This window comes from Thalassophryne amazonica, chromosome 17 (assembly GCF_902500255.1).
Source record: "Thalassophryne amazonica chromosome 17, fThaAma1.1, whole genome shotgun sequence".
NCBI lineage: Eukaryota > Metazoa > Chordata > Actinopteri > Batrachoidiformes > Batrachoididae > Thalassophryne > Thalassophryne amazonica.
Window position 1 is genome coordinate 2,593,832 of NC_047119.1, and position 13,593 is coordinate 2,607,424.

The following is a 13,593-nucleotide window of genomic DNA, read 5'->3' on the forward strand; positions in this document are numbered from 1 at the left end:
ATTTCCACTTGTCTATCAATAAAATTTGGATGCCAACTCAGAGCTGATATTTAACTGTGATTCGTTGTTAATTAAATTCAGATTTGTGCAGACTGGTACCAGAGTTTACTTTACCATTGTACTGGCCTACTGGGCCAAGGATGTGGGCTGCTGGGCTGGGAATAAAAAGCAGCACACTAAATGCAGAATAACAAAGGAGGCCTTCATTTTTACCCATGACCATGGGGTATTGCGAAGGCTTTGCATCTGTCTGTCTGTGCTCAGCATAAGTCCATTCAAATAACTTACAGGGAACATTCTTGGGACACCGACCTTGGACAAGTTAAAAGGTGCTAACCTTGACCTATTTTAAGAGGTCAAAAGGTCATATTGTTTTCCTATTGTTCTGCTCATACGGCTGAGCGTATTTTGGCATTGCGTTATATTCTGTTTTGTTGCTGTAAGCAGTAATTGAAATATGACTAGGAAGTAAACAGTAGTATTGTGCATTTCTGAATGTGGTGTACAGTAACAGCATTTTCATGCCAAAGCAGCAGCAGCTATTTACTGTTAAAGCTTTGCAGGATATTAACATTAATAAGATAAAAGGGCTTTAAGTTTGCTTTTTTATTATTATTATTATTTTTATTTTTTATTTTTTTGCCTTTGTAAGAGCAGGTGACTGTGGGATAGGAGTTGGACTACCATTATATAGATGGGTTCAGTTCTAGTTGGGGCTTCACACTACTGTGTTCTGAGAAAACTGGGTACTGTGATTCACACTCTGGAAGAGAAGGTGGCAGTAATGCACCATTAAGCTCGATGCCAGCCTCTATAAAACAAGGAGGAGCTGAATTCATAAATCATGCTGTCAGACTGAAAGACCACACTCTGAAATAAAGACAGTCAATTATGTTCATACTACTCAACACTTGACTTGTCCGCACTTTGTGTGACAGCCACAACTGCAACGAGGATGGCTAGGTTAAAGTAAGGCTAATGATAATTTTTTAAAAATGTATAGCTGTTTTTAAGAAGTTTAATATTTTTTGTGGGGTAAATGTGCACGATTAGTTCTGCATTCAGTCGCAACAAGCATCAACTTACTCTTGAGGTCTTTCTGCCTTTGCAGTTCCATTAATTTGCCCCTTAGCTTCTGCAACAGAACACAATGTTAACATTATAAGTAAGTAATGCGCCAGTTAAATTGATTTTGCTTCTTGTTGCATGAATCAGTAGAACCACATTTCAAAAATAAATCTGGCTTCCCCCCTTCTTCATGATGTATTTTTGGACGATACAGTGAATACCCTGGAGCAACATATAGTACCAACAATATAGTACTTATTTCTTTTCGTGATGCATGTTTAAACTGTTTATTATCTCAAATGGGGTCATTGATTTTTTTAATGCTCTGACAAAGATTAAAAGTCAAACATGCTTTTCAATTTTATTAGTGCCATGCAAACATCTGTTTCCAAGAGCTAAAGATCAGACCAAAAAAGATTTGAATGGATGACATCATCATCCAGCACTTTGTGGAATTGATCCATTGACACTGAATGGATCTGTCACTAAGCCATTGCAAAGACATCCCAAAACATGTGTTCAGATTTCCAGCTAGGAATCAGTGTGCCTGTGTCCCATTCAAGTCAACACAGCTGCTGTCAGTGTCCTCGCAGCTGCTCCATTATCCACTTTTAGTATAGAGGCCCCACCCACAAAGAAGGGTTTCGATGACATACGGCTTGTCTTAAACAGATTGTAAAGCTCACTGGGGCATTCTTATGACTTGGTTAAAAAATTAACACATCTTTAAAATGCACTGCAAAAAGCTTGAGGCTGTTTCAGACTGAGTGTGGTATTCTGTGTGAATTGTTTATGCATGTAACTTTTTTATTTATATCTCTAACTTTTTTATTTACCAGTTCATCTTTGTTGAATAAAGTTTGGAACTAATGACCACAATCATAGATGGGTTGAAAAGAGAGTCAAAGGAAAAGAGCAAATCTTCAAGTGTGACCTGTGATTTTCTATGAAGGCTTGTGTGTATAGATATTAAATGAGCTAACCTGTCAAATTAAAAGCCCATTTATTACACAGCCCATTGTCTGTTTAAACAGGCACGGTGACTGTTGAAAGGACTTCGCTACTTCTATTTAGCTGGGTCACAGTGTTGTCTTGTACAATAATGATTTAAGTGGATCAGTGTTGAACTCAAGGCCTAATCTGAAAGTCCATCTGTTCCAGACATTCTTTGCCCGTTTGGATAAAAAAAGAAGGAAAGAAAGCCTGGAGTTGGACAGTAAATGAAGTGTACTACCTAAACAAAAACTTGTAGCCGACGTTTGCGTGCCAATACTGACCAGCTCAAACTTTCTTTGTGGAGCTTTCAGCCAGTTGTTTGACTTTTGGCTGCTCCCCTTCCTTCAGGGTCACCACAGCGGATCCAGCAGCTCCAGTTTTACCTGGAGAAGCACACACAGCCCCTGGTCTTCTCAAGAGATCTCCTGTCCAAGCACTAACCTGGACCCACTCTGCTCAGCATCTAAGATCTGACTGAGCAGAGTGAATGACAGCCTTCACTCAGTGAATTCAGAAAATAATGTCATTATGTCTGAACAGACAGTGTGTAATTGTTAAAATAGTTTAAAATTTGTACCGTCTGCAGAAGCCTTTACCTTCTTTAACAAAAATAAAAACAGTCAAACTTATTCATACAATAATTCTGCAAGAAACAATGCTTCTTAAATCTGAAAAACAAATATCTACAACAAGAGCTAAATAATTGGTGCAGATTCATTCTTTGTGATTCAGTGACACCATGATATGTTAGTGTGAGGCATTTGCTGAAAAGTTATGCAGTTAAAGGAAAATTCCAGGAAATTACAACCAATGGGTCATTTTTTCCACTTGGTCAGAAAAAAATGTACTGAATCTGGTCATTATTTAGACTGCCAGCACTGTAGCAACAAGCAGAAGCTAAGTGCCTGATTAATGTTATTGTATGGGGCAAAAAGAACTATGTAAACTGTTTCTTGTCACCACTGAACAAGGGTGACAAAAATTGGTAGAAGTTGCACAGACCACTGCAGTGTGAAGCTAAATGTGTGCATGTTTTCCTCACTAAATGACTGATTACAGAGTTAGCCACCTGCCTTAAGCTCTTAGCCACCTGGCTGGTGCTGCTCTCCTTTGAGCGGTTAGGCCTTGATTGCTGATTAGAGGCTGGGACGCAAGGATCTTTGCTTTGACCCAGGGTCAAAGATTACGTAACCAGTAAAACGTGATATGCCTTTGTATGTGTTCAACAGTAACCATAGCTGTATTTTGAAACAGGTCCTCCATGTCGGATGTCTACAGTTTGGTATAAGTAGTTGAACAGTGTCATTTTTGTAATTCTGTCTCTGTTCACCACCACAGTGGATTTGAAATAAAGCAGTAAAGATGTGCTTGTAGTGTAGACCTATCAATAGCAAAAATATCACAAACCAATTACACATTATGATGGTGTGTGTGTGTGTGTGTGTGTGTGTGTATGTTTATATATATATATATATATGTGTATATATATATATATATATATATATATATATATATATATATATATGTGTGTGTGTGTATATAAACATATTTCAGTTTTTTTTCCCTCAGATTATAAGTAATTTCACAAACTACAGTTTAATACAAATCATCACTTTTACAGCCCATTTTATTTTGATGTCAGGGGATGGATGCATGAAGATTTCCAAGTCACTGAATATATCTTGGATTTAATTAACATCAGTAATTAAGAATTCCAAATGATTTGCTACTGCATCTGTCTGGAGCAGGCAGTTTTCAAAATCGGGGAGTGAGCAAAGCCACCAAGACACTCATGATGGATCTGAAGGATTTATAGATTTCTGTTATTTCTGTTTTGATTAGAGAAATTTGGGATAGTGTAACTCTTGTCTGGTGCTTCACCAGTTACTGTTTCATAGTGGAGAAGAAAAGGATTTTAATACAAAAAGTGTCCCATGTGCCTTCTAGCAAAGTGGAATTGAAGTTTCATGTCTTCTTTTTAAGAAAATCCTTTTCTGTGCCACTTCATCCATCATGAAGCTGTATATTTGACCTGCAGCTGATTGTCATCATGTGTTTGTAGGTTAAACCTGATAGGACAGATGCTTGATTAGACTGTATTTGTTTCCAGGAATGATTTTTGAGCACGGTTACCATTTGTATCTACTAAAACTGTCTTCAGACTTTGTGGTTTTGGTTCCATCTCTTGTAATATTCAGAAACTGTGCAAAGAGTTGTTCCTTCATGTGAAGCTCTGCTAAACTCAGTCTCTAATCACGACTAGTTCTTAGGTGCCATTCGATATCTTTCTGCACTTTTATGTGATGTAGGACTATAAGCCGGAAGAAGATCCTGCTCTCTTCCATTCCACCAAAACGGCCAGAGGACCTTTAGGACCTGATTGGAAGGTGGCTATCAAAAGGGCCTTGTGCAGTTTAATGTTTATATTCTATAGTACCAGTAAATTGGTCAGGTTTGTGATATAAAAGTACTTTTTTCACCTATCTTGCAGGATGAATTGAACACAGATTGTCCACATATGTGTGCATACAAGCTGGTAACTGTCAAGTTCAGATGGTGGGGTCTGCAGACCAAAGTGGAAAGCTTCATCCACAAGGTCAAGTATCTGTGAAAAGTGTTTTTTTTTTTTTTTTTTACAATTATGTATAGCAGTTGAGTGTTGAATGATGTATTTCTGTGTGTATAAAGTCACTTGATTTTACTTTGCAAACCTTGTTATTGTTAGAATAGCCGAAGCAGAGGGTCGCCCCTATGAGTCTGGTCTGCTTAAGATTTCTTCCTCAAATCATCAGAGGGAGTTTTTCCTTACCAATGTAATCTGTGTGCTTGTTCTGGGGGTTAGTAAGGTTAGACCTTACTTGTGTGAAGCACCTTGAGGCAACTTTGTTGTGATTTGGCACTATATAAATGAAAATAAACTGAAATTGAATCTGACTGTTTTATCGCCATAGGAGATGATTCTACAAAACGGGTGCACAGTAATAGAAAGCTCTGTGGCCTGCTGACTTTTGATTCACCCTAGGGCCACAAAATAGTCCTGCCCCCTGAGAACACAGAGCCCGGGCCGGTACATAGGGTTTAAGCAGGTCAGCTAAGTAGGGAATAATTTTAGAGGTTAATAGCAGAATCTTAAAATCTGATCTCACTGGAACATGAAGCCAGTGAAGAGATGCCAAAATGGGTGTAATGTGGTCAAACCTTTGCTTAGGGTTAAGTCTGGCAGCAGTATTTTGAACCAATTGGAGAGCCCTAATGCTGGACTGCGGTAAACCAGAAAATAGAACACTACAGTAGTTCAATCTAGAAGAAAGAAATGCTGAATCGGGTTCTCAGCATCAGCCATAGACAGGATGGGACGGAACTTTTTTATATTTTGCAGGTGGAAGAATCCAGTCCTTGTAATATTTCTAATGTGGAGGTCAAAGGACAATGTAGGATCAAAAATCACCCCACGGTTCCTCACTTTGTCAGTGTGATGTATGACACACAAGCCTAGGTTAAGTGTTAGCTGATCAAACTAATGCCAATGTCTCGTTGGACCAAGAAACGTCATTTCATTCTTGTCAGAGTTTAAAAGTAGGAAGTTGCTGGAAATCCATCTTTTCACTGATGCAAGGCAATCTTCTAAGGATTTTATGTGAATGAGATTACCAGTATTTATCGGCATGTATAACTGAGTATCATCAGCATAGTAGTGAAAGGTAATCCCAAAGCACCGCAGTATGTGCCCAAGGGGTGCTATATAAAGGGAGAAAAGCAAGGGGCCTAAGACAGACACTATATCTCATGCCACCAAGGTTAGAGGTAGTGTTACTGTACAAAATGCAGTGAGAACGACTGGTCAAGTATGACGTCAACCATGCAAGGGCACTCCCAGTAATCCCAAAATGATTTTCCAGCCTATCAAGTAGAATATGATGATCCATGGTATCAAATGCATCACTGAGATCTAACAGCAACAGAACCGTAGTGGTGTCTGAATCCATTGTAAGCAGAAAATCATTCACCACTTTAGTGAGAGCCGTCTCTGTGGAATGATATTTTCTAAAAGCAGACTGCAGTGGCTCAAACAGATTATTCTCAGTAAGATAGTCCACGAGCTGCCGTGACACCACTTTTTCCAGAATTTTAGAGAAAAATGATAGATTTGATATCAGCCGATAGTTTTTCAGTACAAGGTCAAGATTTAGGTTTCTTAAGTAATGGTTTAATCACTGCAGATTTGAAACATTTAGGAAGAGATCCAGAAGTTAATGAGAGATTAATCATTTCCTGAACAGTCGGTCCAAGAGTGGGCCACAGGTCTCAAGCTTTCATTCCTTGTAAAGGGCGCTCTTTGATGACTATTTCATTCTTTCCCTGTTCCCACAGCAAGAAAAGCGTATTTTTACCAACTTCCACCGCCAGCTCTTCTGTTGGATTGACAACTGGGTAGGTTTGACAATGGAGGACATCAGGCGGATGGAAGAGGAGACTCAAAAAGAGCTTCAGGAGGTAACTGACCAAGTTGAAGTCTAAAGTAACATTTTAGCAACATTATGGATATCTGGGAACGCAGTTGCTTAACTTGTAAAGGTTTTAGCTGGACTCGGATTCTGCATCATTTGCATATGTTTGGAATGAGCATGAATGCTAATTGTGTTTTAACTCTGGAGACCGAGGATCATCAAAGATCTGAGGAAAAGCTCAAAGTAGTGAAGTCCTCACGATTAATCGTATAGAACTATTCTCAAGTATCTGTTCATTTTTGCCATCGCTTAAATCAGTGGTTTACAAAGACATTCCAGAAAGGGCCTTTTAAATTAAACAAAACTGAGAAAATGGAGTTTCTACAAAAATCCAAGCATTATAATGTAGGTTTATTTTTGACGCATAATGCAAAATTACAGCTCATTTTAATGAGGACATATTTATCTGAGGAGAAATTCCATAGTGAATGTTGACTTTTCTGTCATCGCTGTAATGTGGACTAACTACAGGAGGAGGTGCACATGCATGAGGGTTTGAGATTACTTGTGAGCCATCTTACTTTATCATCCATTTCTTGGGAATCTACCAAATGTTGGTCAAAGCATCTCATTCCTTGAATTTCTTCCCCTCAGGGGTTGAAATTCTAAGTTGTTTCCAGACAATATGAATTTTGATCATATTGACAATATCATATTCTGAATCCCTTATCTAAAGGCTAAGGAATACACTGGCTGGCTGTCTTATAAAGCGCATACCTGGCAACCCACTCAAACGAAAGTGAAGCTGCGCCGGCTGCGTTCTCAGCCAGAACTCCAACAAACACTGCTTCAAATTTTTACCCTGATGGAGCAAAAACAATTATCATGCTGTACTCACGAAGACTAACTATTAGATGTTTGAACACGATTGAAGCTGTTAAGACTATGAACACTCGGAAATGACGGCGTAATGCAAAGCTCTAACATTTCACCTCGATTTCAAAACTGGTGCTGATGATGGCCGTAACTACTGTATATAACAGGTTTGTTCAAGATTGACAAATGATGTATCAAAGAGTTACTGTGATGCTGCAAAATGTGCTCCAATTTGCTATTCAGGATGAAACGAGAAGGAACGGCGCTCTGTGGAGTAGGGGTATAAAAAAACCCAGTGGCACTATACCTTTAACTTTCAACTGATTACAAGTAACGTGAAAATTTGCAAGAAACATGCAGTAAAAAAAACGTGCAGGGAAAAAATCTGGTTCCTCGTGTTTCTCCTCAGACACAATAATCCATCAATAATGAGTCTTTGTTCACTTAATGGCCTCCACCTCAATCAAATTTAATTAAAATCGGTCCATAATGTTTTGAATCAAGTTATTTGTAGGCGAGACGTGTGATGCCAAAACATGACCTCCTTTGTAATGTAGCTAAATGTGTTTATGTGCGACATATTGTTGTTCCACAGTGTGCTATCACTGCGTTTCTCTTTTGTTTTGCAACTTTTTATGTTTTTTTTTTTTTTTTTTATACTTGTATGTATTTACAGGTTTTCTTAAATCAAAGAATCTTACACTTCAGAAGCATAACTGTAATGATAAGAAATGGCTGGTCTTTGTTATAATTCATGACTCCTGATTCGTAGATGCGTCAGAAGGGAGATGTACGTGGCACCTCTGCAACAGAGGAGTAGGCCTGCTGCTGTAGGTCAAACTAGAGGCAGGCTGAGTAAGTTTCCGCACAGGAGAGGTGGCCGTGTTGCATGGACGCGCTTTCTGCCACCTTCATTTTAACTGTCGCTTGTCTTCTATCTAACAGTGTGTCCGTTTTTTCATCTATCCAGGTCATTTTCAGTTCCTGAACTTATCTCAGCCATCTTTCTGTTATAGCTTTTCTGTTTCCATCTCATGCTCTCTGCTGGTTTTGTTTTGTTTGTTTTTGACATATCTGTGTTCACATTACAGGCTGAATACTTTAGTGTGTGTGTTTCTTTGTTTCCCCACTTGTAACTGCAAGTGTCATCTAATCCAAATTAGCTTTGAAATGGTTTTGTACATCCGGTAATGACTTGAGTGGTACAAAACATTCAACAGATTTCAAGTAGTTTTTCTCTACATCAAATCTGTTTACACTTGCATTATTATTTTTATCCCAGTATTTTGCTTCCTTATCGCTTCCATACAGCTGAGCTGCTGTGATCATATTCATTTGCGTAGGTAAAAAAGCATAAAAAGTCACACCAAGGCTCAGAACTATCACAGTGGTGAATCACACAGCCGCCTGAAAATCAAGCAAGAGGATCTGATAGAGTTCTTAGCTTAGCAGGCCAAGTGTTATCAGAGTTTAGTAGTAGAAAGTTAAACTGCATAGAGTTTCTCCCTGCAGTCAAACAGCCCTCCAACCTGACTTATTCCCAATATTAGACCCCTTCCCCACAATACAATACTGATAAGTACAACTGCAAATATTCAGCATAGAAGTGAAAGCCATTTCCTCACCTCCAAATAATCTTTCCTAAGGGTCTTGTATGGAGGGGATATTGGGTAGAGATCTGACCCCTGAGGGACGCCATGTCTAACAGCAGAGAAACCTGATAAAATATTGGACTTATCCAGCTGCATAGTCTTTTCAAAACCTGCTTACCATATGCTAGCAGTAGCCAACTAAAGTCAGCAAGACTACATTACCTGCACCTGTGATAGTAAAAGGCTCATCTTAAGCCTGGTTCACATGACAGGATTGTAAAATTATCTTTAGGTTTCCAAAACCTGAGAGACCACACACGTGAAGATAAAAAAAAATCATAGATCTAACAGGTTTGGTGGTACAGTGTGTGGTCTCCAGCCACACGGTGAAGTCAACACACCAACATTCTCAGGTCAGAGAGGAAATCTCGCAAAATCTCTCGAGATTAAACGTGACTTCAGAGTAAACAAACAGAGATACTTTGTGGACTATTTAAAACAGAGGGGGAAAAAACGATCCAAAAAGAAAAGGTGTTCTTTAAAGGAGTGGAGACAGCGCGACCACCAGACTTTCTGGTAAGTCAGAACAGCTGTTTTGATTTTATTTTCTGCACTGTGCGTCCGTCACCTCGCTTTCTGATTGGCTGCACGTCACATTCAGCAGGCTGCGTGCTCGTTTTGGTCGGAGGACACAACACACTGCGATATCGGCCAAAAAAATCCAACGTTGAATATCCCCGATTTGCAATCGGAGCGCTCCTGACATCCTTCCGAGCACATCAGAGCGCTCTGAACACATCACACACGACAAAAATATCTGATAAGATTACACTATGTAACACAATTTTTGTTCCTGGATTCTAAGTGTTATATTTCAACTGCTTATGTCTAAAGTCTATGGAAAATGACTACATTCAGCACAAACTTTGATTTTATTTTATTTTTTTACGTTCTAGAAAGTTCTAAAAGTTTCTTGAAATTTCTAGATAATTCTGGAAACTTCTAGAAAATTCTGGGCAGTTCTAGCAGTTAAAGAATATTCTAGAAGACTACTCAGTAGTAGTGAAGGCGAATCGAGAATATTCTTGAAAACAGAGAAATTTCAAAATATCACTGTCCTGATCACAGAAGCAAAGTTTCTGTGGAATAACAGCTATTTTCTATTTATTTAAGGCATAACAGGTTAGGAAAACACACTGTGTACCCAGGAACAAAACAAAAATAAAAATTTGTTACATAGTATTATCTTTAGTGTCATCATGATTGTCGGGGCATCCTTAAGATTGTCGGAAGGGGAAGATCGGGTCCGATAACGGCCTAATTATCCTGCCGTGTGAACCCGGCCTTACACAGCATTATTTCTCTTGGCTTTTATTTTGAAATGAAAACAGGAACTGTTGACTTCACACCTTTTAAATTATTTTTCCTTCAGACAACACTTAGTTGCCTAGTTAGCATGTACTTTATTCTGAAATGTTTCTTGTCTTTACTTACGGGCCTGATGATTAGGCTTATAGCTGGTTGTACACATGCATCCACCAAGAGACAGGAAGCTGGGCAGCTTCAGCATTAGCCTGGCACAAAAAGTCAAGCTTGTCAGTTTTATGCAGACATTGTTGGCACAGAGACTCACTGAAAGACATTAGCAGGTATTGAATGAAAGAAATATCATGACAAACTGCAAACAGGCAGAATTATTTTAGTTATTTGCTAATTAGGCCAGTAGATGATCATTCTGCCACAACAAACCATTGACACTGAGGACAAATACATAAACAAGCTCAAGAAGCTTTTCTAAGAGTGAGATTTCTTCAAGAACTAAAGTCCAGTTGACCTGATTCAATCTGAATATTTTAATGTTCTACCTGAAACCTGTTACTCATAAACATCAGAAATAGCATGTAGCTCTTACAACGTTCATCCTCGTCACTGCCGTAAGAGCTGTCGTTTACATTTTAAAACACACATTTGGTAACACAGCTCGAGTTCCCTGGTTGACTGTTGAGGACATTTTTGTTATTAGTAATAAATAATGTGTATTGGGTTTGTGTTGAATGTGGACATGTGCTCATGAACACAAAAGTGAGATAAAGTTGGATTGTCCAAAAAAGAAAATGAATAACTAAAAGATTGAGGCCTGAAATGTGAACATAGTCTTTTATAGCCCACCTGTGCTCTTCTGGAATGCTGCACTTGTTGTTTTCTTTGCGGTTCCTCGTCCTAATGCCTGTAAGATCTCTGCAGATCACTAATGGGCATTCCTCATCGTAATGGGTGTTTGTATGATGTCTGTCGAGGTGATGTGCCGCGTTAACTGCTTTAGCTGTTGGCTGTAAAGCTGGCGGCCTTACTGTGAGGGCCACATCTGCTCTGTAAACAAAGGCAAATTGAGTCAATGCATCTTCTCCCATGAGTCAGTTTACTATGAAGAAGGCATGGGCTGATATGACATTTGACACCCGATACACTTGGTCAGTAATGATATTATGAAGCATAATGTATTTTGCCTGTAAGCCCTTTTTGTTTTGAATTCTGACCAAAGTGAGTGACTGAGGAAATGTCACTGTTAGCTTGTTAGTTAGCTGTGTTCAATGCCATATTAGTGAAGCTAGTGTATTTATTTCACTAAGATAGCAGTTGTCCACATATTTCTTAATGTTGATTTGTTGATAATGTTGCCTTGAACTCTGCAAAGTGCTGTGGCCGTGTGGTTTTTCTTCCTCTTTGTCAAAAATATGCTTTTTATGTTGGGTGGCTGTCCTCTTCTAGGCTTCACTTATTAGCCACACACTCGTTTGGCCATGAATCACATGTTTTCACTACGTCAAGCTGGCTGACTCATCCTTGTAGAGTGACATGTGTTGACACTGCTCATATCTTCAAACAGTAAATCTTTACAGTTGTAGAACTGTGGCCTTTTCAAATTGTGCTATACTGTGAAACCAGTGCTGCTCCATGATCCAAGTGGCTTTTTACCAGTTTAATGTCAATTTGTTTGACCCACTGCAGTGTGCAGGCGTCACACTGATGTGCCCCTCACAAGATGGCAGCCAGGGTTTACACGTCATTGCCATCACAGCGACATTGATGTGTAAATGTATTTATTGGGAACAGTTCCTCCGTGTCTGCAGCTGCACAGATGTCCAGTTGGGGTTTACGGAGAACTCTGTACTAGATAATGACAGTTGGGTTTTAATGTTTTTCTCCTTGTTTTAATTAAAAAAAAAAAAGTAATTTCCTGCATTTTACTGGTGTTTTCATTTATTTATTTATTTTTTTGTCTCGTCTTCCTCAGCTGCGTAAAATAGGTCCGATTCGAGGCACCAGTGCTGCTCATGAGCAATGAGGCAAATCAACCAAACCCTGTCATGATGATGTCATCAGAGACGCGTCCACCACGGAGACACAGTGGTCCCGACGTCTGCTCTTCTCTTACTGTCTCACCTGATTCATTGGGGGGTTTGATGAGATTGGTTAACAGTACTGTACAGATCCTTCCCCAATCACACGCCTCCTGCTCACTCAAAAAAAAAAAAAAAAAAAAAAAAAAAAAAAAAAATGGTTTTACATATATATATTTAAAAGAAAAGAAAAAAAAGTATTTGCACAGAAAATTGCCTGATAATGTAATTGTTAGCTAATTATTACAATGGGCTTTGTTTTTGTCCATGATTATGACAGTTAAACCTTTTAAATGAATTAGAAAGTTGTTTTCGTGTCAACGTGTCCCACAGTGATTGGTATCAGATGACTGAAGCGGGGATTGGACCATTCCCCCCCCCACCCCACCATCCCCTGTATTATAACTGTCTCCCAGTCCTTGTCTCCCTCGCCTCAGTGTTGTTTTTGTCCTGGTATAAATTTGTTTGGACGGCTCGTCCTCGTCTCGCTCTCCCCTTTGTCTGGCGGCAGGTTGGAATACTGATGTACATTTTTATGTTTTTAATCTTTTTATCTTTCTTTTTTTTTTAGGCAACTCCATACTTGTTTGTGGCTCATAGGAAATATCAGACTTGTGCACAGTACATATTCCTTGCTCCCACACGTGCACATTTCAGCTTCACTTGTCCCTCACACGTGCATGTGGACAGCAGCACCCTGTCGCTAGCTGCCGTTGCATGTTATTGCTGCAGTGCAGCTTCGCTAAGGTGGAGCGTGTGTGTGTGTGTGTGTGTGTGTGTGTGTGTGTGTGTGTGTGTGTGTGTGTGTGTGTGTGTGTGTGTGTGGCTCAGCGCCGTCCAGGAGACACTGATTTTTCTGTACTTTCTCATCTTAGCTGCCTTTGCTCTGGAGGACGGTTTGGGGCAGCGATGTAAACAGTGATGTTTGCACAGCCTGTGATCAGCCTGGTGATCTTGCCTCATGCTGTCGCTGCAAGTTTTTGGCTGGAGCTTTAACTGGGAGTGGGGGGGGGACACGTCGATCCCACACTACTTTTCTTCTTGAAGCTAAAACCTGAGGATGAGTGTGCACTGTTGCATGCATGAATCAGGGTGGTTTCTTTAATGTCCTTCAACTGGTTTCTCTCAGATGGGTCCAGACAGATCTGTAGGTCTGAGTGTATGGTCTTGTGTTCTCTTGGCTGAACTGTGTGTAGGGATTTCATTTCCTCA

General features: G+C 39.5%; 1 protein-coding gene across 1 annotated transcript in view; it reads left to right on the top strand.

The window, feature by feature from the left end:
* The window catches only part of LOC117530027 (phosphatidylinositol transfer protein beta isoform-like), a 35,032-nt gene extending 22,448 nt beyond the window's left edge, over positions 1-12,584 (top strand). The window contains exons 8-12 of the mRNA XM_034192965.1: positions 4,374-4,451; positions 4,556-4,660; positions 6,436-6,558; positions 8,161-8,243; positions 12,276-12,584. Coding sequence (XP_034048856.1) covers positions 4,374-4,451; positions 4,556-4,660; positions 6,436-6,558; positions 8,161-8,208 — 354 coding nt within the window. The 3' untranslated portion in view covers positions 8,209-8,243; positions 12,276-12,584. The remainder of the gene's footprint in view (positions 1-4,373; positions 4,452-4,555; positions 4,661-6,435; positions 6,559-8,160; positions 8,244-12,275) is intronic.
* Positions 12,585-13,593: the final 1,009 nt, after the last annotated feature.